Source organism: Oikopleura dioica, chromosome 1 (genome assembly GCF_907165135.1).
Source record: "Oikopleura dioica chromosome 1, OKI2018_I68_1.0, whole genome shotgun sequence".
In the NCBI taxonomy this organism is placed as follows: Eukaryota; Metazoa; Chordata; class Appendicularia; order Copelata; family Oikopleuridae; genus Oikopleura; species Oikopleura dioica.
In genome coordinates this window covers 264,254-291,154 of record NC_137291.1, presented here as the reverse complement: position 1 = coordinate 291,154, position 26,901 = coordinate 264,254, and the positions used below count along the sequence as shown (strand labels likewise).

At 41.1% G+C, this 26,901-nt stretch overlaps 3 protein-coding genes and 1 long non-coding RNA gene across 4 annotated transcripts; 3 read left to right on the top strand and 1 right to left on the bottom strand.

The window, feature by feature from the left end:
• Positions 1 to 6,263: 6,263 nt before the first annotated feature.
• Positions 6,264 to 6,994, top strand: LOC145712362 (uncharacterized). The gene is made up of 3 exons (XR_014135221.1): positions 6,264 to 6,387; positions 6,430 to 6,814; positions 6,861 to 6,994. It is a non-coding gene; the product is annotated as an uncharacterized LOC145712362 (long non-coding RNA).
• A 382-nt stretch (positions 6,995 to 7,376) lies between these two features.
• Positions 7,377 to 8,441, top strand: LOC145702568 (uncharacterized). Its single transcript, XM_081779808.1, has 5 exons — positions 7,377 to 7,495; positions 7,540 to 7,652; positions 7,714 to 7,854; positions 7,902 to 8,279; positions 8,325 to 8,441. Exons 1-5 carry the CDS (start codon positions 7,377 to 7,379, stop codon positions 8,390 to 8,392), a joined length of 819 nt encoding a protein of 272 aa, XP_081635934.1. The 3' UTR covers positions 8,393 to 8,441.
• Positions 8,442 to 11,541: 3,100 nt separating this feature from the next.
• Positions 11,542 to 14,634, top strand: LOC145702520 (uncharacterized). The gene is made up of 7 exons (XM_081779754.1): positions 11,542 to 11,569; positions 11,612 to 11,887; positions 11,926 to 12,543; positions 12,609 to 12,833; positions 12,873 to 14,060; positions 14,100 to 14,267; positions 14,306 to 14,634. The coding sequence occupies exons 1-7, from the start codon at positions 11,542 to 11,544 to the stop codon at positions 14,632 to 14,634; spliced, it is 2,832 nt and encodes a 943-aa protein (XP_081635880.1).
• A 5,027-nt stretch (positions 14,635 to 19,661) lies between these two features.
• Positions 19,662 to 20,404, bottom strand: LOC145695463 (uncharacterized). Its single transcript, XM_081772446.1, has 3 exons — positions 20,208 to 20,404; positions 19,957 to 20,117; positions 19,662 to 19,753 (listed from the first exon to the last, which is right to left on the bottom strand). The coding sequence occupies exons 1-3, from the start codon at positions 20,328 to 20,330 to the stop codon at positions 19,711 to 19,713; spliced, it is 327 nt and encodes a 108-aa protein (XP_081628572.1). The 5' UTR covers positions 20,331 to 20,404; the 3' UTR covers positions 19,662 to 19,710.
• Between the last annotated feature and the right edge of the window lie 6,497 nt (positions 20,405 to 26,901).

Genomic DNA, 26,901 nt, shown 5'->3' with positions numbered 1-26,901 from the left:
ATTTGGTCGTTTTCGTCATTCTCAAAAAGATGTTTGTCACGATTAAATCTTTCACTTTTCGATCACACAACGGAGGCGGATTTTTCAAAGTCAAGGGAACTTATATTCCAGGCTTTGAGACTCATTTCGACTACACCCAACCTGCTTCAGAAATCAACTTGAGAATGTTTGAAAAGACTGCAGCTGAAATTTCTGAAACGTTCGCTACTCTTCTGTCCTTCACAGAATCTCATCAACCTGCGTCCGTCAACCTTACTTCCGAGTCAAAGCAATCCGACTGGGAAAGAGAGCACAATATCCCCGCTTCGTACACTTTCCGATTCAGTCGACTTCCGATTCAGCCAACCCCGATTCAGTCATTTCCCGTCCAGCCAACTCCGATGCACTCAACTACAATCCAGCCATCTCCCATCCAGCAAACTACTATTCAGCCAACTCCAATCCAGTCATCTCCGATCCAGCCAACTCCGATGCAGTCAACTCCAATCCAGTCATCTCCGATCCAGCCAACTCCGATGCAGTCAACTCCAATTCAGTCAACTACAATCCAGCCATCTCCCATCCAGCCAATTCCAACTCAGTCAACTCCAATTCAGCCGACTTCCGAACAACCAATGTCCATCTAATCTTTTCGTTTTCTGATCGTTTTCTGCTTCTTTACTCGAGTAATAAACTTTGGTGTTTTTTTACTTCCTTGTCGTTCTTTCGAGCAGGTTTCTTTATTTATAAACATTGAAGACGCAAAGTTCCGCTCGAGCAGACTCAGTGATCCAAAGCAGGCGCTGATTTTTCCAGCGCTTTTGACTCTCATAGTAGAATTTCTAAGTGATCTCATTCTCAACAAAAAATGACTCAATCCAAAGAACATTTTTTTCAAATTGAAGCCTTCAATTTTGAAGAGAACGGTTGTGGAGGAGTTTTCCACATTGATGCCATCTGCAACCCGCTTATCGACGATACTTGTCCTGTTTTGGTTGACGAATTCAGGTTCCATGTCCAGATAACAGTCTCAACCAAGCAAGAGGTTGAGATGGAATCTCGTCTTCTAACGGAATTATGCAACTCAAAAAAGCCTGTGCAAATACGCTGTCTTGAAGACCCTCTTACTTTGGAAGAAAAAGAAGCTGGAAAAAAAGAATCCAACAGAGAATTGTCCATACTGATGGCCGATATTGACAAATGGGCGGCTACCAAGTGCTGAATCTACAGATACAACTTTTGAAACTTTCTAGTCTTTATTTGTGGTGCTTTGCTTTTCTGTACTTTTTTAGAATGACTGTGACGCTTCCTTTTCTTTACTTTTATACTGTGGTGCTTTGCTTTGTAAATATTTTTCGGTGAAAATAAATGTCGGTGATTAATCTTTTTGTTGTTCTTTGAAGCAGGATCTTTTGTTTATAAGCATAGGAAGCGGAAAGGCGGTCACAAGGCTAGAAAAAGAGCACTGGTTAGCCAGTGCATTTGAACTTCAGGAGCAAAAATGATTCTTCTCTCATTCGCAAAATGATCGTTACAATTAAAAACTTTGATTTTCACACCGCAAACAAAGGAGGAGTTTTCTACATTGACGCGGCAGTGATCTCAAATGCAGATAATTTCTTTCCTGATGGATTCTCAGGAGAAGAGATTGAGCTCCGTCTGCCTATTCGAACTAAACATGAACTCGAGGTTGAGTTCCTTCATCTGCTCGAGTTTCGCCACACTAAGAAGGAGCTTCTGGTCGAGATCGAACGCGAGGCTCTTCAGACACTGTCTGAGCAGATTAGAAATGAGCCAAAAGCGTACATTTTCCGGTACGCTTCGCCGTTTCAACCTGAAAAAGAGCCATCTCATGACTGTCCCGTTTGCGGTCAAGAAAATGTCTTCAAATCAACATCAATTCTTGGATGGAACTTGGGCACGACGCCTGACGATGATGTTATAACGCAGCCCGAGCAAACAGGAACAATTTACATTGACGGAGACAATCAAGTTGTTGCTCCACCGCCACGCTCCGGAACTTCCGCATAAATAAATCTGTCTTCCCTACTCCGTTAACTCCAAATTTCTACTTCTTTTCATATCGGTGTCAACAAATCTGTCTTACCTGCTTCGATTACTTTTAATTTCTGCTCCATTATGTGTCGGTGTGAATAAAAATTGTTTAAAAATTGGTATTTCAGCTTTTTTGGTTAGCAAATTTCAAATAACGAGATCGGATTTACAGACTTAGATTTTCGGAAACAGTTTTTGTTGATTTTCAACTAAGGTTTGCTGACATAAATTTTCAACTTCATGGGTGAATGGTAAGTCATGGGTAAAGATAGTTTCGGATGATAAGTCAAGCTGAAAATTTGAGAGCAGCGCCGGCTCTGTATAAATAATCGAACAACAGTAGAATCAGACACATCAAAATGACAGAGTTAACAAAAATTATTTTTCTTAATAAATGAAATGAAACAAGATGAATATCATGATGTTTTCTGCCATAAGCTTGTTCTGACTCTTGCTGTAATTTGACGTAATAAAGTTGATCGTTAGTAGGTATTATTTGGATCAGAGCTGTTGTCTGAGGTATAATTTGGATCAGATCTGATTTGTATTATTGGGATCTGGCCATTCTTGAGAGGTATCATTGGCATCACGCAAGTCTTGAAGGTATAATTGACTTAGTCCAGTTTTTGAAGGTAAAATTGACTTCAACATTTGAATGCCAATTCGTTTGTTCCTCCGGATTAAAACATTTGTGCGTTGAAACAGGATTGTATTTTGATACGTTTACTTCCGGCGGAAGGGGCGGCGCACGCGAACGAGTGCGGCGCAAGTTGTTAGCGCGCTGATCCCGCCGATAAAACCGGAACAAGATGAGGGAATTTCATCAAATATCAAAACTAGATTTTAAAAGATGTTCGATCTTCCCTCGAATCCCGACGGCATTGCTCAAGCTTACAACCTTACCAACCAATTTATACTCCTTCTCGAAGCACTTTGGACCACGATCAGAGACCAATACACTATGGCGGTCGATAAAGAGACCTATCTTCGACGAGTTCGTAAGTTATTCTTGAGTCTTTTCAAATACTTATTTATATCAAGGCGGACTACTGGATCATTTGGACTTTGACGTGCCCCTTGTGGCAAGACTCGAAGACATGATTGAGAACTCAGACGGTGAAATTGACATTGACGATTCCAGCGCAGCTTCCTCCTCCGAAGATGATTCTGATGATGAAACCTACTATCCAACAACTCCACCAAAAACGAGAGGTAAAATTTATTTTTAAAGCAATTTCAGAACTGGTTTTTTAGCTGCCAAACGACAATTATTCGAAACTGATGAGCCAAAACAAAAACGACAGAAAGTCGACCAGTTTGATCAGCTTGAAGACGATGAGGAAACCTACCATCCAACAACTCCACAAAAAACGAGAGGTAAAATTTATTTTAAAAGCGATTTCAGAACTGTTTTTTAGCTGTCAAACGAAAATTATTCGAAACTGATGAGTCAGAACAAAAACGACAGAAAGTCGACCAGTTTGATCAGCTTGAAGATGATGATGAAACTGACATTGGAAGCGATAATGACGCCGAGATCAACGACGAGGCAGACGCTGCGAGAGAGGTTATCGCTGCTGAAGATAACGGTATAGCTGGAGTGGGTGTCTCAGCTGAGGAAAACGACGTAGATGAAAACAACGATGATAGCGGAGCTGAGACTGGACCGGATAGCGAGGAAGAATGGGCGGCTCGACCAAAATCGCAAAAAAATCAACTCTGGACCCAAACGACCTGGGACATGTGCCAACCTTCCACAAGCCGAGCTTCGATGTACACGCCACCGCCGACGCCTCCTCCATTTGACTCTCCTCGTCCTCCACCATTTGAGTTTCCTTCTCCGGCTGGACGGTCATCTGTTATTCGATCACCTACGGTTCCCGTATTCCGACCAATTACCACTCAACAAATGATGGCTTCAGCAATCACAACAAGTAAATCTTTTTTATTGAAGCTTATGTTAACTTTAATCAAGTTGATTTGACCGGAGATCCTTCCTCTGACGATGATGATCAAGTTGTCCCAGGTAGTTTGAACTTTTAAATCCTTGTCTAACAATAATTTAGCAATCGACATTGCGTACGCTGATGATACCTTTGGCTCCTTGGACGCCGAACAATTCCAGCAGATCGTCGATGAAAACGACGCGCAAGCGAGAGCAGAAGAAATCCGACAGCTGCAATCGGAGCTGGAGAATCCGTCAAGAGGAGGTACTCCTGATACCATAATCGATGCCTGTTTATCGCCGTACCTTTTAGGGGAGACCTTGGATACAGCACTCTCCATGGGACTGATCACGCGAGAAACTGCTGAATTCATCGATGAAACCGCCGAGATGATGGAAGACGAAGAAGATCCTCCCGCCAACGTGACGCCAGAAAAAACCTTTACCGAACTTTAAATTTCTTCCTTTTTGCAAACTTTCCTGTTGCTTTACTTCCGGTGATTATTTCTTTCAATAAACATGCTTTGGTGAACTTCCGTTGTTTTTTCTAGCACTGGTTTGAAGCATTGATCAAGGGCATAAAAATGAGCTTGATAGCTCGAAAATATCATTCTTAAAAAAAAATGAATCGCAGCGCACCAGTCTCAGATGAATTTACTTTTCTCGACTTGATTTGCAAAATCAAGGAAGAAATCATCAGTCAGAACAAAGCTGCTACAACCCTAGTTGTACTCGCGCTTGCTGCTTACTGCTGGATGGTAATTAAGATTTGGAAGATGAAAGCAAAGAAGAAATCGACTGCGAAAAGAGCCTCGATCGTTGTTACTGATTCTGATCCTGCTTTGTCTCCTCAAGATTCTTGGGTTTGATTTGCTCTATCTCCTGTAGGTGTTTAATAAAACACAATGGATTGATATTTAACGAGTTTATTTTGTCATATATTACTGGCAGGTTAGATTTGGAACTGTTACGAAATATAGCGCAGAAAATTTGAAGCTTGAACAAAATTTGGCACTTGAAGTGGGATAAAAGGCAGGTTATCAGTCATGGCTAGTTTTGAGACGGTAGAAATACATTATCAATGAGAATTTATCTATCAAAGAGTTTCTTTCAATAAAAGAAAGTTTTCAATAAGGCTTTATCAATCAAAAGGTGGAGATATCTGTGAATAAATTACTCTTCCATTGCGTCCATCTGATCGTATTCCATAGTTTCGTCCTCGCTATCGATCTCCATTTTCTCAAGAAGACTCGTCCATTCCATTGTTCCTTCGCTAATCGTCATCTGCTCCATCATTATCGTTGCTTTTTCGACGTCCTTCTTGAATTCTTCTGCTAGAAAAGTCATAAATTCATTAAAGCCGGAAGTAAAACTACCTTTGATGAATTCCAGAAGAAAGGATCGAGTTTCAACTTCCATTGTTTCGTCGGTTATTTTCATCTTCAACATCATTTGCGTGACTAAGTTCACATCCTTTTTGTATTCTTTCTCTGCTAAAAGATGATGAACTTGTGCAATTCCAAGGAGTAAAATACCTTTGATAAGGTCGGAAACTGAGTCGAGATTTGCGTCGATAGCGGCTTTGATGGTCGCGCGCTCCCACGAGGTCAAGGGGCGCTCGGATTTGAATTCTCTCATTCTGCTTTGATTGCGTTTTTTTTTGGCGCCAGCGTGGCTAGACCTGCGGTGAGCGCGCCTCTCTCAGGCTAGGTTCTCGCGAGCGGGGGTTGAACGGGCGAATCAGTGAGGCGCCTGCTCAGGGGCAGGCTCATTTCAAGCACACACTTCACTCGCTGCAAGTTCATGCACAAGACTTTTCATAGAATTCGAAAACAGAGAAAAAGATTGAAGATAAGAGAAAACTAAGAGAAATCACCTTAAGTTTTTCAATTATACTAGTTGTAAGAAACCTAGTCGTTTACGACTATCTTTATTAAAATTTATTTCTGAATTAAGTCTCATATTTGCTTTTACTTCAATTGAATGAATCTTCAAGTTCTTCTTTAAATTATTTCTTGCTTATGGAGATATATCATTTTTGAAATTCAGATGACTCGATTTCCCATAAATCTCTCCGGAGGAGAAGTTGCTACGACCAAAATTCCGACCGAATCGACAAGCACATCCTCTGTCTCCCCATGTGAGTTGGTCACCGAGTTAACAACTGTTAACAATCAAGCGGACCCAATTGAAGCAACCAACTTCAGTTGGTTAAAACAAGCCGTTTTCACAGGTACTGAAGAACATTTAATTATCAATTCCAAATATTTAAAAATAATTTCCAGCGGCAGTTACTTCTACGCTTTGGTTTTTCTTCATGATTTACAAAAAATACGAAATGCGAATAAGAAGATCAATCACAGACTGCTGCAGATCGACTCTTTCTCGAGATAGGAAGGATCCCAAAGGTAATTTTAGACAATTTGACTCCAACTAACAATTTAACAAAGATAACAGAAGCGAAGAAGAGTTGAAGACAAAAGACAAAAAGCCTGATGTCAAGAATGAACGATCAAAGAACGACGAAGAGATCCGAGAGCAAGTCACGACAAAAAAGAAGAAAGATGAGAATTGGACTCCTGGACCGGACTGGATGCGATTGAATCGTCTCTGGCGAGCAAAGAAGAAGGAAGAGCAATCCCGAATAGAAGAAGTTTAGGACAAGAAAGAAATTTGATTGTAGATTAGAACGATAATTGACGGAATAGAGAAACTTCTAATTTTCTTTCAATTCTAAGACTGAACCTCGAATCATGGAAAACTGCGACTTTTACGCTCAATACAGATTCGATTACGTTTCTGAAGAAGAAGTTGGCGCCCTCTGTGCCTGTCGAGGTAACTTAGAGATCACAAGAGAATATACTTTACTTATTTTCTCAAGAGTCGATGGAAGAAAAAGTCGACGTGGACTCCATTCTCCAGATCGCAAGCTTGTCCGCTGTCGGAGCTTGCTTTCTTCTGATGGTAATTCTCATTGCTTTGATCACCAAAAAGAAGCCAGCCACTCCAAAGCGAAGTAAGTCATCCAAATCAATCAAACCATTTTACTAAAACTTAACATAGACCTGGTCATCTCACGACCTACACATCTTCCAGAAGACATCTAGACCTCAATAACTCATGTAAGCTTCCAAAATCATAAACAATCAGTCTGATATCATCTTCAGCCTCCTGTGTGCCTTCTTCCTAGTTGCCAGCGCTTCCACTCATCTCTTCCGTCCGCCAGCGCTTCTACCGTGTGCCATCCTTTCAATCCTCCAAGTTACCAGCGTTTCTACTCATCTGACTATCTGCCAGCTCTTCGATCGTGTGCCTTTCTTCCAAGTTCTTCATATCTGCTAAAAAGGACACTCTCTTATAGTTTATTTTCTTATAATTTTAAGAGAGAGACAAAAGAATGATGGGTCGAAGACCACCAACAACGATGTCGCCTAAACCAACGATGCCAACAGGTCTGGAAACGACAACAAGTCCTCAGGGAAACGATGGCGATAGAGACATGATTTTTTGTGTCTCGTACTCAGGATAAGGGTTCAAAAATCTGTTAGAATCTTTATTAGACAATTTTTTGAGCCAAGTAAAGACTGTTTAATCAAGTTCTTTTCTAAAGAAGTTGCGATAATTGTAATCATCCTCATCTGGCTTTATTTCGTCTTTCGTCTTATTATTCAAGGTATTTGATTTCATACAAAATAAATATAATTTGCTATCGTGTTATTGACATTATTATTCAGCCATCGTCGTCGTGAAAACCTCAACAAGACCTGCTACTCATCAACCAGAAGCACAGCATTCCAGCGCTACCCAACAAGAAGCTCATCGACAAGAAGCTCTGCGTCCTTCTTCTCAGCAAACGATCTCCCAGCAGCCACAAGGTTTGAGATATTTTTTCGAACCAGCTCATAATAATTCTTATTTTTAGCGCAAACTCAGACTGGCGTGCCTGAACTTGAGTGGGACAACTCCTTCGACTTACCAATTGACCTCTCCACGACCGGTCCACGAGCAAATGCTTCTGCTGCGTCTTCGACTGGAACTACCTCGCAAACTTCCGCAGCACGCAATTCTACGCCAATCTCTCTCGCTGGAACATCTTCCACATCACGAAATATGACTACTCCTCGCATTCAAACTACCGCACGCGCACTTCCTTCCGCTTCCGCACAAAAGAAATCTTCCGCTCGCTTGTCCCAACCGAAAGCATCACAAATCGCCTGCCGACCTCCGTGGAACGCTTCAGTTCGAACGTCCACACTCGCGTCAACAAACACTCGCGCCCAGCCATCCGTTGAGCAGCAAGGTAGAAAAACACAAGAAAAGGAAATTGAACTAACAAACATTCTAGCTCGAGCAGTTCGCCAACGAAAACAACCGACTACCCTGTCCATCAATCACAGCCTTAAAAAATATTAGACTGCCCATCCACTTTGCCTCAAAAAAAAAATAAACAGTTATTGCAGTGAAAAAAGGACTTTTATTTCAATAAAGATTGTTTGCATGAGTCAAAACAAAGAAAGAAAATGAAAGAGCAGGAAAAATTCTCAACAATCGAGAATGAACAGTAGTGAAAGAATTACAGAGTAATTGAGTAGATTCGTACCATATTGTAGTGAAGTTCTCCGTCGTCGTCCATTGTAATCGCAAGCTGAGTTCCTTCATTCTCAAGCTCCATTGTTTGGAGCAGCCTATCGTCGGTGATTGCAATGAAGTCGTTAACGCTGACGATATTCATTTTTCTAGCATCTGGCAGCGATCCCATTGCAAAAACTGGCGTCCCAGAAATGTCGATGTCGGCATCTGACCCGATCGTCGCTGTCATCATGCGCGAATTTTGCAGTCCTTCCAAAAACTGCAACAACTGGACAGTACCATTCTCAGACCGTCCGACAATAATATATCCTCGGTAGTCATAGAGCCATGGAACTGTGACGCTTTTTCTGGCAAAATTTTTCATTTTTCGTTTTAAGCCGGGGATTTGAAATAATGAAAATTCATTTTCTCGCTGCTGGGCCTCATATTCTTCATTCAGAACGTCATCATAAGAAGGGGCCAACTCGTTTTGATTGTTGATTTCCATTTCGAAAAAGACTTATTTCAATTTTTGATGATTCTTGTTTCAAACCTTCGCTTATATCAGAGCTTGAGTTCTAGCGCCTCACTAAGGTCATATGTCACCTGCAAATTACACGCACCTTCAATTTCATGCACTTTCTTTTATTGAAAACAGATTGCCTAGGTGCACATGGACAGAAAAGTGAAAGCGAAAAGATCTTTTAGTCGTTTCTTCTTTTTTCAGCGACAATGTCGGAGAATCGGGTGTATCGAAATGGAATTCTGCAGAACGCACAGTCATCTTTTCGTGGAGATATTTCGCGATGTTTCGCATAGCATTTTTCACAATAAAAATGCTTGCAGGGACTAGAAATCTAAAAATAATTAGAAGAATGCTGAAAATCGGAAGAAATACCATTTTGACATCATCTTCGTGGCAAAAGATACAAACTTTTTCCTCATCTTTGTCAATTTCTCGTCGAGCCATTTTTCGTTGTTGAGCTTTGATAAACAAGTCACCGTAGCAATCCGAAAGCAAATAGGTTTTGCAAAATGCGACTGCTGAAACTCTCGAAAAGTATTGGTCTTCTTGTTTGTCAGCCTGACTGGCGAAAAGGTTCCATTCCTCAGGAGTAAAGGCGATTGTTATTTCCTTCGCGCAGAATTCGCATACCAGCCAAACGCTAAAAGCTTTGTCTTCTATGTCATCATCGGGCTCCAGATAATCGACTTGGTAGTTGTCTGTATTTTTTCTGTCGCAGCCGAGACAAAAAAGAACAATTTCAGTCTCTGGGAGGGGTTTTAATTGATAGTCAATAGTTGACATTTTCAATTATACTCACAATTCACCCTGATCCCGGATTTATCTCATTTCCCCGATGGCGCTCAGACTCGCGGCGCGCTTTTCAGAATTCGAGGCGCTAGAAATTGAGTTGAAAATAAAAAGGCTGAGCTGAAGGAAAAGAAGACAGCAAAATTTTTTTTTCGAAAAGCTCAAAGACTTAGTCCGAAAATCGAGAAAGATTAAGAAGATGGATTCTGATAGCGATCTGGAAGTTGAGCAACCCGGTAACGATCAGCCTGACCTTGACTTTCGGATGGAAACGGCTCGAACACACCCCATTCCTCAGCTACGCTTTTTTCTGGAATTGATTTACACCGCCGCTGAGACACATCCTTGGCTGACTAGCTACAAAGGTTTCTACTGCGTCAAGAACGATGATGGCGTTCTCCAGCTTGTCCGATTTCGGCTTGGAGCTCTTCATCCCTATACGATGGACGTCGTAATTGGTAGCGACGAGTTTAATGACCTGGACGGACGACTTTGCACCCGCATCGCCGAGCAAGAAAATTTCCATCTTACTGTCGTCGACTCCGCGGTTCTCCTTGTTGATCGAACTCCACGCCGCCGATCCCGCCTGCGACGACAGGGCTTCGAACTGGCCGTTTCTATCCAAACTGGTTACCCTGTTTTCATGCTTGTTTCATTCTACTCAGTTGAGATTCAATAGACGTCCATTGAAATAATTTTTGTTTTGTTTATTTGCAGGAAATAGTCGCGAAATCGAGTTTGGTTGAGCTGGTGGCGCAAAATTGACTTTTTAGAATTTGGTTGAGCTGGTGGCGCAAGTCAACGTTGTTATAAAAAGAGTGAGCGTCAAGTCTCAAGCATGAAAAGGTATAATCTCTTTTTTCCTGGGTTAAATCCATGGATAACTCTCGGAGAGCTTCAGCGATGCACAGAGGATTACACCAAACTTTTTAAGGACGGAAAATTAGCTCATCGACAGTTCATTTCCCATATTTACCATCTATCAGTAAATAGCTCTTCTCTTGCCACGGAACCAATTTTAGACTTTTATCAACTTGAAATCCTTAGAGTGAAGTCTAAATGTAAAAAATCGATAAAACTTGTTTTAGTTGACGATGTGGTTGTTAAAAAATCGCAAAAATTTGTTGAAGAAGGCGAGTCATATTTTTACCTTTATTCTTTCGACATTTTTCTCAGTAAATTGGACAGAAAAGGCAGACTCAAGAACATAAATGATTTTTCGTTTAAAATTCAGGGATTAAGTTTATTCGATGGACCGGATCAAGTCTTTTCGAGGGAATTATCAAAATATGCGAAAAAATTGAATGCGGAGACAAATTTTTTCTCTTTGGGCACGTCTCATCTGCCTGACCAGCGTTCACAAGTCAAATTAGAGCTCTTGCAAACATTTCGAGCCGATGACTCTACGCGGACTCTCAACTTTATTGTTGACAAAGACGAGCTTATGTCCGAAAACGCGCTAACCCTCAGATTTATTTTCAACATGAATAATTTAGCAACATTTTACAAATGTTTGAATCCGAAATGTGGATTTGAAACATATTTTGAGACGTTGTTTAAAAAACATGATTTGAAATGTAAGGCTCGTGTCAAAAAAATTACTCCAACCCAGCGAGCTTACGGGGTCTCAATAAATCCAATCGAGGAGGCGATTCAAGCTGGTTTCCTGTCTTCTGAGATGAGAAAGTTCAGAAAGACAAGATTCGGTAAGCTTTATTGTGAGATTTTTTGAAAATTCAAAAATCTAGTTACGTTTGACATCGAAACGATGGAGAGACCGATTGAGGAAACGACCAAGTCAACAACTGTTCATTCGGAACTTCGACTTCTTTCCATCGCAATCGGGAGTAATTTTGGATACCAGCGGTTCTTGATAAGGCGGAGTGATGAAAATGATGCCGCGAAACAACTTGTTCAAAAATTTGTCGACGAAATTGAAGACCTTGCTGTCTCTGAAGAAACGTATCTTCCCTCTGAGCTAAAAGATGCAATCCAGAATCTCAAAAACATCGATATCAACTCAGGTAATTTAGAAACAAGAAAATTGCTGACCAGTTTCTAGTCAATGCCGAGCGAAAGATGAAAGTTCGATATCTGCGACGAGAGCTCACAAACTATGCGAAAATGGACATTTACGGTTTCAATAGTGCTAAATTTGATTTGAAAGTTTTAAGTCCCTACCTTATACCCATTCTTATGAAAAAGTATGGGTCAAAATTCACTAGTATTAAAAAAGGCACTCATTATTTCTCAATGTCAACGCCAACATATCAATTCAAGGATGCCAAACTATTCAGCACTCCAACTGATTTGGCTGGATATCTCAAGCAAGGAGGAGTCGAGGAAGGAAAAGCGATTTGGCCATATGAAAAATATCGCAGCGTCTTTGATATCATGAACGATAAAAATTTCCCTCCAAGAGATGAATTTTTTTCTAGTCTCAAGAATAAGGAAATCTCTGAGGAAGATTATGAACTTTTCAGATCTGAGTTTTATAGAAATCAAAGACGAGATCAAAATTATTCTATGGGTCATTGGCTCAAACACTACAATTTGACAGATGTCACCCCTTTTGCGAAAGCAATTGACAATCAATTCAAATTATTTTTCGAGACTTTTAAAATTGACCCTTCTTTCTGTATGAGCTTGCCCAAATTTGCGATGGCGTGTGTTTTTGAAGGTTACTCGAAGAATTCCCCGCTTACATGTAAGATATTCTTGTTGACTTTCATGACATTTATATAGTTTCGTTCCACCGAAATTATCACAAGGAACACAAACTCTTACGTGATAATATAATTGGTGGTCCTGTGAACGTCTACTCTCGCTATACTGAACTTCGACCCGACGTGGATGCTCCGGAAAATGCAAAGTTTGCGCCGAATGGGGATCCGTTCACAAAGATAGTCTTTTTCGACTTCAATGCCTTGTACCTCTTCGCTCAAAAAATGTTGCTACCATCCACCCCAGGTAAAGCTTCTTTGATTTCTGACCTCACTATATAATAAGGTATACGATGGCAAAAAATCGACAATTCCGTCTTCCGCAAATCGATCATGACGACAGATAACTCTCTTGCCGCACTCCAGTGGCTCACATATATTGATGAATTCAGCCCCTTGTTGGTTCAAGCTAATGGTGAGCGACTCAGACTCGAACATCAATATTTCAGGGGTGAGCATCAGGTTCTTAATTATAAAATTGATGGCTACGCTTGTGTTGATGGAAAACATCACTATTTTGAGTTCTTAGGTTGTTATTTTCATCAATACTGCGTTGATTGCAATCCAGGTCAGGCTGACCATGAGTTTGAGAAGAAAAAGCGCATTTTGTCCAGAAAAGGGACTGTTCATATTATGCGCGAATGTGAATGGATCCATCGTCGTAATAGATATTATGTCGACCGTGTTTCAAAATACTGGGGTCGGATATTTAAACTCAAAGAGTCCGAAAAGAGCATTCTCGACGGCATTCGAAATGACGAGATATATGGATTTATTGTAGCGGATGTTTCTTGTCCGAAAGAGGTCTTTGATCAAATCTCGTACATAAATTTTCCGCCAGTGATTCAGCGAATGAAAATCACAAACGAGCATTTGAGTCCTTATATGAAAGCTCAATTTGAAAAAACCGGAAGCAAATGCGATCAAGAAACGGTCGTACAAACATATAATGGTAAGAGTATGTTTCTCTTGACAACATTAGTGAAATTTTATCTTGACCTAGGCTTAGAAGTAACTAACATTCAATCTTTCACCCAATTTCGAGCAACTAAAAGTCTAAGTGATTATGCTGACAATATTACTCATGGTCGAGTCAATGCTCTTGATGACAAGAATACTGCTCTTGCTCTTGCATTTAAAACGATTGGCAATTGCGGTGGTTTCGGTAAAGCCATCGAACAGGTCGACCGACCAAATACCAAATTTAACAATGATAAGCAACTGAAAAAGTCAATTATAAAGCCAACATTTAAATCTCATGAGACACTCTCTCAAGAAAACGGTGAGTATGAAATTTCCGAAGTCATTTTCGACAAGTTACGCATCAAAGATGACAAGCCAACTGTTCTTGGTGTGGCTATTCTTCAAAACTCGAAACTTCACTTTCTCTCCTTTGTTTATAAATTTCTTCACAAATACCTGAGACCTGGATCCTACAAGCTGAACTATTGCGATACAGACAGTTTGGCAATATGTAAGTTTATATTTTCTGTCACTTATAATCATATTTTAGCGTTCACTCGAAGCGGAACGGACGGTAAAACAACAAGGTCACAGATGGAAGCCGCTTTACTACCTTGTGTTCGGGAAGAACTCATGGACGAATTTCTACAAGTTTGGCATAAATGGATTGTCCTTGAAGATACAACTCTAAATCACAAAACTCCTGGACTTCTTAAAGGTTTGCTGATGTTTCGAATAGATACCAAGTTTTTTAAGCGGAATGGCAAACGAATAATGGCGCACTTGTTTGTCTTGGAAACAAGATGTACTTTGGCTATGATGAAGAAAACAAACAGACAAAGCGATCAACGAAAGGAGTTCCTCACAATCACGAGCTCAAACTTCAAGAATTTCTTGATTGTCTAAATGAAACTGTAACCACTAGTAACACATGCAAAGTTCGCATGTTACGCTCGACTAACGACAATATTGTGAAACGAATTTCCATCGAAAAGAAAGTTCTCTCGAATATTTTTGTAAAGCTTCGAGTCATGTCGGACGGCGTCACATGTAAACCACTGACCCTCAACGGGGAAATCCTTTAATCTGTTCCAAGTGAATAAATTTGGGTGAATATAAATCAATTTTTCTCGGTACTTTCTTATAAAATGCCTTTTTATCCATCAGAAAGAGCAGATTTAGAAGCACTTCGTAAAGAATACGGTGGAATTCATCTACCACTTGAAGAAGAGGAGCTTGATTACTTTAGACAGACAGAGAGAGTTGGTCAGCTACACAACAGGCTTATCATTCCTCCTCCAAAACCAGGACGAGTCGTCGAAACGGCTCATTTGAGATTGCTTATTAACAAAGATTTTGATTTGAACAATCTCATTGAAGATATCTTCGATGTGATTTCACCAGTCTTTCGGATCAAAATCGATTTTGGATTTCTCATGGAGAATATTTTGACTGAAGATCCTGACTCTCGATACAGATTTCATTGGCCTCAAATTTCGACTGGACTCCCGATCGAGCCACATTTGATAAAGAACAAGTCTACTAAAAAAGAGTTCCTGGAAAACATTCCAAACTGGTCTGACATTCCCAAACTGGTTGAAATACAGCACGAAAATCAAAGTAGTTTCAGAAAGAGCGGATACAATCTAACTAAGCTCCTCACCTGCAGTGTTTACGTGACTAAGATGAAGTAAGCTCTCAGCGGGAAACCTCGTGCTCTCAACGCCCTCTTTTGGATACTGACCTCAATTTAACTGTAACAGCTTCTCCTTCCTCATCACAAAGTCAAAATGAAACAAAATTTGGGTTAAGCTTTCAAAGCCGAAGTTTACTTGAAAATTGAACTTTGAAATGAAACATATGTTTTTTTATCTGTCGTATTGATCGCATCTGCCTACTTCTTGATAAAATGAAACTCAATCATTAAGAATATTGTGATTGTGACTTCGGGTGATTCTTCCTTTAAAATGTCACAATTTTACCTGCAAAATTCGGTTTTTTCTCGTGAATATCAAATGTATTCCGTATTTACAACATCTTATTCTGTATCAACTGTATTGAAATTAAAATAAATTTTATTTTCTATCCTTAAAATTGATTTCGACTGAATTCTTTTCAATTATGAGCATTTCTATCAACAACTTGCCTGCATACATTGCCAACACTTGCAAAAAACAGTAAACTACATATCAAACAATTATTAATCGTTTGATTTTGAATTTCTTGTACTGTCTCTTGTATTGAGAGAGAAGAAAAGGGGGGAGGACAGTCAAGATTTCTTCGCTTTCTTCGTAGCGGGGCCGGGTCGTCTTGTCTTCGAGGGGCCGGGTCGCTTCGTCTTCGAGGGGCCGGGTCGCTTCGTCTTGGAGGGGGCAGGTCGTTTCGTCTTGGACGGACCTTTCTTCTTGCACGGGCCGGGTCCTTGCCTTTTCGACCTCTAGAAAACACATTTATTTGAAAAGAATCTGATAAACTTACGATGACGACACTGTACTTGGAGCCGCTTCCCAACCCGCTGCGTTTTTGTAGCGTATCCGCCTGGAATTCTCGTATTGAAGCGGCGAATGCCGCTTCCCACTCAAATCTGGTGTTCCACTCGTCTATCTTCTCCCCTGCGTCGCTGAGGACGACAGCGTTCGACCTGAATTAAAGAATAAGAATTGATTAACTTGAAATATTACTTACATCCACCGACCAAAGCTGAGACCCCGCGCGCCTTCCAGCTCTTCTTTCAGGTTCTGGCGCTTTGCTCTGCGCGACTTGCGCAGTAGATAGCTAGAATATATATTAGAGGTGTGGTAAAATACTTTCCTTACGAGTGACATTGAGCGATGTACAGAGAGCGGCGCCATGGCAAGAAGCTTTTCGTGTGTATTGTGTTGTTCAGCTTCTCCACCCCTTTCCTTAGGTCTTTGTTCATTCCCTGTTCAGGGTTGAGTTTGAGGAAGGCCTTCCAGCTTTGTGTCCAGATTCGTGTTTCATCGTGCTCGTCTTTGTAGGAGATTGAGATTAGGTGGTAGGGTAGCCAGTTGTGCACATGTCGGTCTTTGGGAGCTCTATCCTTGCGGATTTCTATAAATTTCAATAAATTTCTGAAAGAAAAGTAGGCTTACCTAATATGAGGCCCTTTCCTGGACTGAACTCGGTTGGCTCCTCCTCCATTTCGATATCAAGCCAGTTGTTGTCGGCCGACACTACCGTTTCGTCGCCAGATGATACAGTGTGGAGGGAAACGCTGTCGGACCGCGCGTCGCAGGATGGCTCGAAGCAGGGAAGATGGGGGACAGTCATCTTCACTCCTGCCGACAGCACCCTGTCCCATGACCCTAGCTGCTTGCTCGAGAACGTCCCGATGTAGCGTAAAATGGAGCGATTATACGCCTAGAAATGATGTTAAATAAGAAGCGTTGGTTTAAAAAGTACCTTGTCCGTCACCTTTCCCTTTTCGTAGTCATCGTGCGTGAGGTGCAAGATAGTGAGTCGGTGTGCGGTATTTTGGCATTTTAGCCAGGTGTTAGCGAAACACAGGCACACTTTCACAATGTCGTGAAAGCGGGCGGAGAAGTCGGGGAACTTTTCGCCCGCAAGACGTGTATCCACTTGGGTTTGGATGTGCGCCGGAACTCGTTTCTGCCCGCCGAAGGTACCTAAAAACCGTTAGTTGATGATAGACTAATTAATGATTAAGGATAAGGGAGGGTAGGGTCGGTTGGTTATGTCTACTCTAGAAAGCAAGACAGTCAGTAATTCTATCTATCCCTTTTTCGGGTCCATCCTTATTCTATCCCTAGCTACCACCCGAAAAAGGGAGAGATAGAATCACTGGCTGTCTTGCTTTCTAGAGTAGACATAACCAGCCGACCCTATCCTCCCTTCTTCTGGGTGGCGAGCTATTGCGGTCCCACAGTCCCACCCTTATTATGTAACTTATCCCTTAGAACCACCCGAAAATGAGAGAGATAGAGTCACTGGCTGTCCTGCTTCCTAGATCGGACATAACCAGCCGACCCTATCCTCCCTTCTTCTGGGTGGCGAGCTATTGTGGTCCCACCGTCCCACCCTTATTATATAACTTATCCCTTAGAACCACCCGAAAATGAGAGAGATAGAGTCACTGGCTGTCCTGCTTCCTAGATCGGACATAACCAGCCGACCCTATCCTCCCTTCTTCTGGGTGGCGAGCTATTGTGGTCCCACCGTCCCACTCTTATTTGTGTAACTTATCCCTTAGAACCACCCGAAAATGAGAGAGATAGAGTCACTGGCTGTCCTGCTTCCTAGATCGGACATAACCAGCCGACCCTATCCTCCCTTCTTCTGGGTGGCGAGCTATTGTGGTCCCACCGTCCCACCCTTATTTGTGTAACTAATTCCTTAAATACCACCCGAAAAATGAGAGAGATAGAGTCACTGGCTGTCCTGCTTTCTAGATCGGACATAACCAGCCGACCCTACCCTCCCTTCTTCTGGGTGGCGAACTATTGTTGACCCACCGTCCCACCCTTATCTAACCTCCTACCCCTCCCTTTTAAACTCACCTCCTTTCTTTGGGGCAGCGGCTTTTGGCTGTTGGCTGACGTCGGCCGCGTCTGAGGCTTGTGACTGTTGGGTGGCCTCTGCCGCGTCTGAGGCTTGTGGCTGTTGGGTGGCCTCGGCCGCGTCTGAGGCTTGTGGCTGTTGGGTGGCCTCGGCCGCGTCTGAGGCTTGTGGCTGTTGGGTGAGCTCGGCCGCGTCTGAGGGTGTTGGCTGTTGGGTGGCCTCTGCCGCGTCTGAGGCTTGTGACTGTTGGGTGGCTTCGGCCGCGTCTGAGGCTTGTGGCTGTTGGGTGGCCTCGGCCGCGTCGGAGGCTTGTGACTGTTGGGTGGCTTTAGCCGCGTCAGAGGCTTGTGGCTGTTGGGTGGCCTCGGCCGCGTCTGAGGCTTGTGGCTGTTGGGTGGGCTCGGCCGCGTCTGAGGCTTTCGGCTGTTGGGTGAGCTCGGTCACGTCTGAGGGTGATGGCTGTTGGGTGGCCTCGCCCGGGGCAGTGGCCTGGGTGGCCACGCCCGGGGCAGAGGATCGAGTGGTCCGACGGGGCCCACGCTTCGAAATCCTAAAAGAAAAGAGTTAGTCCCGAATGTCACTTTGTTTAACCCGCGAAGAGTAATTCTAGATATCTCTAGAATTTTTAGGGTTAGGGTAAGGGTAGCTTGGATAATTACCCCTTAGGATCATCCTTCAAAACACAAAACATAAATTTTTCAACAAAAAACACAAACAAAAACACAACAAAAACACAACGATAAACCTGACCTGCACAAACTTAACACCCTCGTCAATACACGTGAAATATGCGTAAAACTGTTTATTCTAGTACAACAATTTATCAAACAAACAGCACGGGTTCAACCAGATGCTCCAGCAGTCACGAAGGAGTCGGTGAAACAGCACGTGTGATGATGAAGGAAGTTGCGTCTCCACTTGAACTGAACAAACCTGAATAATAAAGTTATCCCGTGAAGTGAAGTTCTTGAGTTTCTCTAACTAAGTTTTCACCTCGAGTTTACACGCTCGCGTATGAGCAACGGTTGGCTTCTGCCCTACCGTTCGTGACACGCGTAGGTTTTTCTTCCTAAGGGCAGGTGCGCCTGACCTTCACCATTACTTCTACACCTAGAATCCTAACGCAATCAACAACACAATCAACAACACAACAAAACAGAACAACCAACAATACAGGACAAAAAGACAATCAACAATACAGAACAAACAGAACACAAACATAAATTTTTCTTTGATTTTTTCATTTGGAGAGCTGCTCGTGGTAGGCCTTCTCAGCAGAGATGACGGGAGCGTAGTTAACGTTGTTGTAAGAAGACCGCTCGATGTCCAGGCTTCGTCGTCAGAATCGTAGATGGTCTCGTTATCAACCTGAAAAAATGAGTTAGAATCGAGAAGGAAACATGCTCGCTTTAAAAGCGTCAATCAGAACGCAAAAAAAAGGGGGGAAATCTTATGACACAAACGAGCGTTTCTTTTTTTCACAAATTGTCGATCAATCTTTGATCCTATTCCTGAGCCGAAGACTCATGAAAGCAAAAGTAAAATCAGGAAAACTTACGTGAATAATGAGGAGACAGAATCATACGAGCTCGAACTTGCGGCGATAATTGGTTCTCTCTTTCTCACGACGTAATTCTGAGCTGGCGATGACGCTTCGTCCCAGGTCTAAAAGATGTAATCAGAAAAGGTTATCTTTGGTACTTTCAAAATTGATAAACTTGTTAAAAAAAATGGAAGGCTTTATCGAAACGAGGCTTGAACATTCTTTAATACGAGTAGTTAACGATTTCGGGGAAATAGCAAAGTGCTCAATCAAAGAGAAAAATCAAAGTGACATTTTATTTCAAAGAAACATTCCGTTAGTTTACCTTTGGCTTCTGTTGTTCGGGTTTTGGACTGCGTCGCGTAACACAAATTGTGAATTACAAGCAGCGCTAATTTTTCGTCCACTTATGAAACGGCGTTCGTTAGGTAGTCGATAAGAGATTGAAGTTGAGCGTGAAAATCGGACTCGCCTTGAGCGAAGGGACTGAAAGAATTGGTGTTAGTATTTGCCTGCTTGAAAGCCAGGGAAGGCAGTCATACTTTTTCTAAACTTGTGTAGAAATCAAGAACTTACCTCATCGACGACGGTGGGTTCGAGTTCGACGAAGACAGCTCGGAGGCCAGCGCTGGTTTCGGAGAAGAAAGTGTTGAAGGAGTCATCACCACCATCGAGTGTCTTTGCCCGTTTCTCTATCATAAACCTCTCCAACTTCGCTGAAGATGTCTCTAATCTGCACTTCCGTCGCTTCGTAAGGAATGTTTTCGACAAAAACCGACAAAAAACACGCTGAAATTTATCAGTTTAGCAATTTTAATAATAACCAGAATTAGAGCTTCATTTAAAGTGATTCTCTTATTAAATTCTTCTCTTTGATTAAATTTTCTCTAAATTTATACAGTAAAAAAAATAACTTTTCTTCTGAAGAGCTGCGCGCGTTCTGAATGGCCGTGGCAGAGGCAGCTGACAAGCGCGGCCAATCAGCGCGCGCACAGCTCAGTTCTCGAAAAGTCAGACGGTTTTTCGAAGGGTCATATTTCTTCTCGAGAATTATCTCGGAGCGCACTCATTTGGACTTTTCTCTCACTTGGACTCGCGCTCATTCTAACTCTTCGCTCGTTTGAACTCGTCGGTCAATAGGAGTGTTGGTTGAATAGAGCGAGGATTCATCGGTTTATTTCATTTACCTGATCTATCCGTTCTATTTAGAATTTGATGAAGCATGGCATAAGCCGATGACTATCATCTTCTACGTAACTCGAAAGTTGACGAGGCAGCATGCGGATCAGATGCTCATCTGATGATCCTGTTATTATAAGATAATAAAAAACATGCTTCCTACCGGAAGCAATGTTTACATTAAGTCCACTTATAATTATTTTATATATAATTACGACGAAGGGGTCCTTCCCCGGAATTTCAAATCTTAATAACGGATCTTTTTGTGGGATTTTTAGATTCCACGTGATCTGAGGATCATTTTCATGTATTTTCGTCTTTGAAAATGACAGAAATGCATGTTTATTGTACTAAGCGTGAAAATCGTAACTTTTTCGACTTTTCAATGTCATCGAAAATTGACATATAAAGGGTTTAATTAAACAGGGGATAAATAAACACCCAAAAATCAATTTACAGCTATTTTCCTCTTTTGTGGACACTTTTTGTCTCAAATTTTCGAAAAAATAGTCCACAAAAATTCCCAAATTTCATCATTGAAACGCTTTTTATGCCTTTTTTACTATTTTTGGTGAATGAAACTGTAAATTTTACAATGTAAAACCCATTGATTTCTTTGAAAAAAACACCTTATTTCTTCTTCTTAAATTTTCTCAGCTGAATAAATATCCATAAAAGTGGAATATTACCCTTGGAAAAATGTCCCACAAAAGCCCCTTAAAATGAAGAAAATGTCAACAAAATTCGGGTCCAGAAAAGAGGAGAAAAACTTTATTTTTTCTAAAAACAATCAGATAATAAGATAACTCCGGGAATCCGTAAGCGAAGAAAATTTTGCTCTGAGGCCGAAAATTTTTTAATGTAAGATTCAAATTTTTCATCGAAAAGAGCCCGAAAAATGAGGGTTCAATTCAAATTTTGATAAAGTAAAGTTGGAGTTCGAGCTTCGAAGGTGGTCTGAGACCACTGGTCTGCGTAGAAATCTGCGCGAAATGCGTTTAAGCGTTGAAACTCGAGCGAAGAAAGTTTTTTACCAAGAAAATTTGCTTGTAAAAATCAAGGATGACCCCACAATATGAAGCTTCAAAATTGTTTTTTTTCACGTTGGAACGCATATCGGACAGATCTCTGCGCAGAATCCCTTCGAACCCTATACAGTTGACTCGCACAATTTGGTCCCGCACAATTCGGCCCTTTTTTTGAATTTCGCGAAAATTAATGAAATTCGCTCAATAAGCCATCTTTGTGAATTTCTGTCAAATTTGCTTGCTAAAAGGTATTTTGTAAGATGTATTCACGAGATAAATGCTTTTTCTTACTCTTTTTTTCTGATAAACACGTAGAATTTACGGGGATAATTGACGTAAAAAGTAATCGCAATCTACAGTGAGAACTCAAATTTCCCCGCTTCGAAATTGCGCCGCTCATTTGGAACTCTGATCTGCCTCAAGCAGAACTTCAGTCATTTTTGGAATCTAGACGATGCCTGAGTCAACTGCCAGAGAATATATCCGAAAAACATGGCTTAGAGAAGATATCTGGGAATGGTTAGGAGTGCAGATAAAAGTTGTATTCCTCGTCGGCAGCTCAGGTCGGCAACTAGCCAGTTGCATGTGGACAATAGTTATGTGACATAACTTATGGAGCGTTGTACGACGTCAAAATTTGGCCAACTTAAACCGCATTATTTGTCTACGTTTTCAATTGTTGAGATTATTAGTAGATTTTGGCAGTTTCACTTCAACAGGCACTGAAGATGGTAACAAACCGAAAACATTCTGCCAAAATCTACTAATTATCTCAACAATTGAAAATGTAGACAAATAATGAGGTATAAGTTCGCCAAATTTTGACGTCGTACAACGCTCCGTTATGTCCACAATTCGGCGCGCGAAATTCAAAGTGTATAAAATAGCGCTTAGGACTTTTGGCTCTAATTTTCGTCGAGTTAAAAAGCTCGTAAATGGATTACTAGAAAGCTTTTACTCTGTTCTATAAAAATGAACCATTGAAAATTGAAAAGTCCGTTTCGATTTTCCAGCAGAGAGCGAAAGAGAAATCTGGCGCAAAACGCCACCATTTTTGAGTTTTCACTCGAAACTTCACAAATTGGTTCGTTTTCATTCTATCAGCTTACATTTCAAAATTCTAGTCAAACAGATTACTACAACGGGAATTACAGGGGGTCAAACTCCGTGGTCAAATGATTGGAGCACGTGTATTGAGAAGTTAATCAATTCTGCTTTTATACTTGTTGAATTTGTTGGACGATAAAAAATGTTTATAACTAGGGATTCTCACGGAAAATTAAAGTGTACTCAATTTTCTTAAAACTTTCACTCTACATTAGGGTCGGAAATTTCGGGGCCATGAGCGCGGGCGGGGCCGATATTTTTTTGGGTTACTCTATGGGAGGTACTCTTCCAGAAAATACACATGGCCCTCGCTTAACCCAACATCGCCAAGCAAATTTTAACCTATTTTGGAAATGGCCTTTTTACACTAAAATTATGCATTTTTATTGTTTATCTCCCTTTTTTATGCGTACAAACCATTTTTTTTTTAAATAAATTTGCTTTTTAACCGATCATTGCCGAAAAATATTTAACCTGCTCATGAAAAAAGTCTGTTTTATACGAAATTAATGTTTTGAAGTTCTTTTAATGCATTTTTTTACCTGTAAAAATTAATAATCTTTTATAAAATACATTCATAACCCATAATAGGAAAAAAAAATCAATATTATTTTGAAAAGAAAAAAATCTACTTTCCAAAGTTACGATTCTTTCCATAATTTCCTTATAAATGCATTAATCAAGAAAAAGCAACATAAATTTGTAATTTTATTGATTTTCTCAACTTTAAGAATGGCATATTAAAAAATCACTTCCCTGAAAAAGACAAAAACGATTAATAAGAAGAAAAGACCATCAATTCTAGTTATCTTTGTTTATTTTCTAAAGATCAGCAGGTAAGCATTGTAAGCATCAATCTCTTTACTCGAAGGATTTTTGTCTTCCCATTCCCCGGCTTGTTGATTCTGTGGTAAGTCGAAGCATTCACGCATTTTCTGAACGCACAGAGCACGGAATTCTTTCGCTATGGTCTTGTCTTGTGCTTTTCGATCAAACGATTTTTTCATTGCTTTGAAGTGATCCTTAATAACTTTGGTAAAATTTTTGAAAATTTTTATTAGTTACCGAATCGAGATTCATTGGGATGTAATCGTAAATCACTGCAAGGAGTTTTGTTTCTCGCTCTTGTTCCTTCTTGTACTCTTTCTGCCGTTTGATCTTGGCTTCAATATCGGCTGCATCCGCAGATTCTTTGCGTCGTTTGCGAGCATCTGTGAGCCGTTTGAGCGTCCCGCGTTTGAAAGCTTGCTGGATTTTGGAGGCATCGCGTTCACGCCAGAAAGAAATCGGTCGGTTGTACTTTGACTTGCCAGCAAGAGCGAGATTTTCAGGGTCAAGATTGAATCGATAGCCATAAATCCGCTTAAGAGCACCCATCGACTAAATCATTTAAGTTACTACTTGTGAACAAAATTATTGTCTCTTACCATTTCGGCAAGTTGATTCGTCCATGTAACTTCACCGATGAGAGGAGTCGTGTCGTCTTGAATCCGGAATCTATGGAACACATTTTTCACAATTTCTGCCTTTGACTTGATCGCGTCATTTACTTCTTTGAAGTTCTTCTGCTGGATGGATTCAGCGACTGCCTTGAATAAAACGGATTCTGTTTCATCCTGCAACATGAGATTCTTGTTCTTGCTCCTCACTGCGATGAATGGACTAGCAGCACTGACGATTCCGTCGAAAGTGAGGTCAAGCTCTTCTTTTAGCGTCTCGTAAAAGGTAACATCGCATTTTGCTCGAACTTTGTCCCACCAAGGAGCAACGATGTTTTTGTAGACGTAAATCGCCGCGAGAAGTTCGACCTGGAACCTCTGTTTGTTGTCCGCAATGAACTTGGAACTTGTTTTGTGGCCTTCTCGTGACAAGAACTCTTCAACATAAGGCAGATTGATCAGGACGTTCTCGAGGTTCTTCGCAAAGACAGAAAATCTCACATTTGAGTAAAGTGAAAGAGATTCAGGAAGAACATCGTCGGATTCCATCGTTTTCGCTTTTAAGAATGTCAAAAAGGCTGCTCCTCTGGAGGATTTAGTTTGGTGAAGTCGATGAGATGATAAAACTTTCTCCAGAAGGGACACTTGTTCGAGGATATCCTTTGGTAACGAAGCTCGAAGACCCTTTTCGCAGTTCAAGGGGATGTGCATGCTGCAAGGGACGTGAACGCGATCTCGAGCGAAGACTTCGTCAAGGGATTTTCTGATAATCTCCACACTTTTCACTGCAGCTGGAGCCCTGTCGCTGTGAAGGCTTTGAGTTTTTTCAGCGATCAGTCGTTGGATAGCTTCAGGATATTCTTTCATCTTCGAGGTGAACTGCTCTGTAGCGCCAGAATGGTCAGCAACCTTCTTGATATCCCAAAAAAGCGAGTCACCGTCACTTGACAAGATCGTTAATGTGCTGTACTCGTTCCCACTGATGGTTGTGCTATCCAGGCCAATCGACAAACTTGTTGCATCTTCAATAAAGACGATTTCTTGTTGATGTTGAAGTGGCTGGACAAGCGGAAGATGATTTCGCAGAGATCGGTCCGTAAATGGCTCAATGTTTGCATCAGGGATGTTCTCGCAAATTTCATCAATGACTTCGTTAATGACAGCAGGTGAAATATTCTTCTCGGTGCTCAAAAGCAAGCAGCTTTCTTTCAGATCGATTCGGTTGATGACAGAAGCAGGTTTTTCTTTTGGCAGCTCTTGTGAATATGAAGAAGTCGGCTGAGAAATAACAACTTCATCGAGTTGAGAGAACAATTTCTCTTCTTCATCGAGGGATGGCAATGTTTCGTTACAAATCTCGGCAACTTTTCTTAGCTGAAGCTCGCGAAATGATGAAGATCGTGCGTTCGAAATCATGAGAATCGCGTTGAGCTGGTGTTTGTTCAGTTTCTCTTCGAGAAAAGCGAATGAATCGATGGTGAGCTCATTGCCAGCGGGAAGATCTCACGTCATAGTCATTTTGCGTTTTCTTGTTTGAGAAGGCTCTTTGTCAACTGAAACGCGAATCAGTCTTACAGCTCCATCTTCAGGAAGATGACGAATCGCCTTTCGAAGAACGCCAACATTACGATCGTATGCCTTTTTCTTTTCGCCGTGGTGACTATTCAACGGGAAATCGAAGTCGAAACCTAAATGGAAATTTATGTGAATAAGAAATTATAGTAAATCTTTGACCTTTAGGTGAGTCCTGAGCAAGTGCGTTGCAAATCGCTCTGGCAACCGATTGGAGCTCCGACGAAGTTTTTACCGCAACATCTGCTGCAAGTTCTGTGGGGGATCGCCCGGCAAGCTCGCAAATATACTCCATTCCAATCTCTTCAGAGATTTCGACAGCAACAACCGAGAAGTCTTCAATCGAGGCGGATTCAACGAACATTGCTACAAGTTCAAGATTTCTGAAAAGAGTACTCGTTATTAAACAAGCAAAAATTTGCGTCTGAATGCACAAAAAATAAAAATAACTTCTACGGTGAAAAAAAAATGAAACAAAATGAAAGAGTCTTTGATGCTGATGATTTAAAAAAAAATTCTTAAAATACATCTGCTCCTGGAGTTCTTCTGGTCTCTTCTGTCTTTTTATTAGTGATCTTCTGTCAAAAATGAAAATAATTTTATTGATCAACTTTTCCTTTCGGTCTTTATGAATGATCGACAATAAAAACTAATGAAAATCTTAACCTAACGATCATTCTTCTTGAATAATGATTTGAGTGCCTATTTGGTCATGCCAGCCATTTATTTCATCGACAATTCTAAGAGTGGGGCTCTCTTAAAATTCGATTTCAGTGGTTAAACAACCGAAATAAATAGCTAAACAATCCCTGACGATTATTTTTTGATTTGCTTAGATGCATATTAAAGTAAAATATATAATCATTTCATAAACGACGATATATTTATGCTTTAAATTAACGCATAAAAACAAGATTCAAAAAACAAACCGTCATGACCCGTCTC

Bases quoted from the DNA above. Each gene is read 5' to 3' on its own strand.
- LOC145702568 (XM_081779808.1), top strand. From the start codon at position 7,377: ATGATGGGTCGAAGACCACCAACAACGATGTCGCCTAAACCAACGATG. The intron at 7,496-7,539 runs GTACTCAGGATA...AATCTTTATTAG, and splicing joins GACATGATTTTTTGTGTCTC to ACAATTTTTTGAGCCAAGTA. The intron at 7,653-7,713 runs GTATTTGATTTC...ATTATTATTCAG, and splicing joins CTTTCGTCTTATTATTCAAG to CCATCGTCGTCGTGAAAACC.
- LOC145702520 (XM_081779754.1), top strand. From the start codon at position 11,542: ATGAGAAAGTTCAGAAAGACAAGATTCG. The intron at 12,544-12,608 runs GTTACTCGAAGA...ACATTTATATAG, and splicing joins GATGGCGTGTGTTTTTGAAG to TTTCGTTCCACCGAAATTAT. The intron at 14,268-14,305 runs GTTTGCTGATGT...AAGTTTTTTAAG, and splicing joins AACTCCTGGACTTCTTAAAG to CGGAATGGCAAACGAATAAT.
- LOC145695463 (XM_081772446.1), bottom strand. From the start codon at position 20,330: ATGATAGAGAAACGGGCAAAGACACTCGATGGTGGTGATGACTCCTTC. The intron at 20,118-20,207 runs GTAAGTTCTTGA...CAATTCTTTCAG, and splicing joins AACCCACCGTCGTCGATGAG to TCCCTTCGCTCAAGGCGAGT. The intron at 19,754-19,956 runs GTAAACTAACGG...TACATCTTTTAG, and splicing joins CCGAACAACAGAAGCCAAAG to ACCTGGGACGAAGCGTCATC.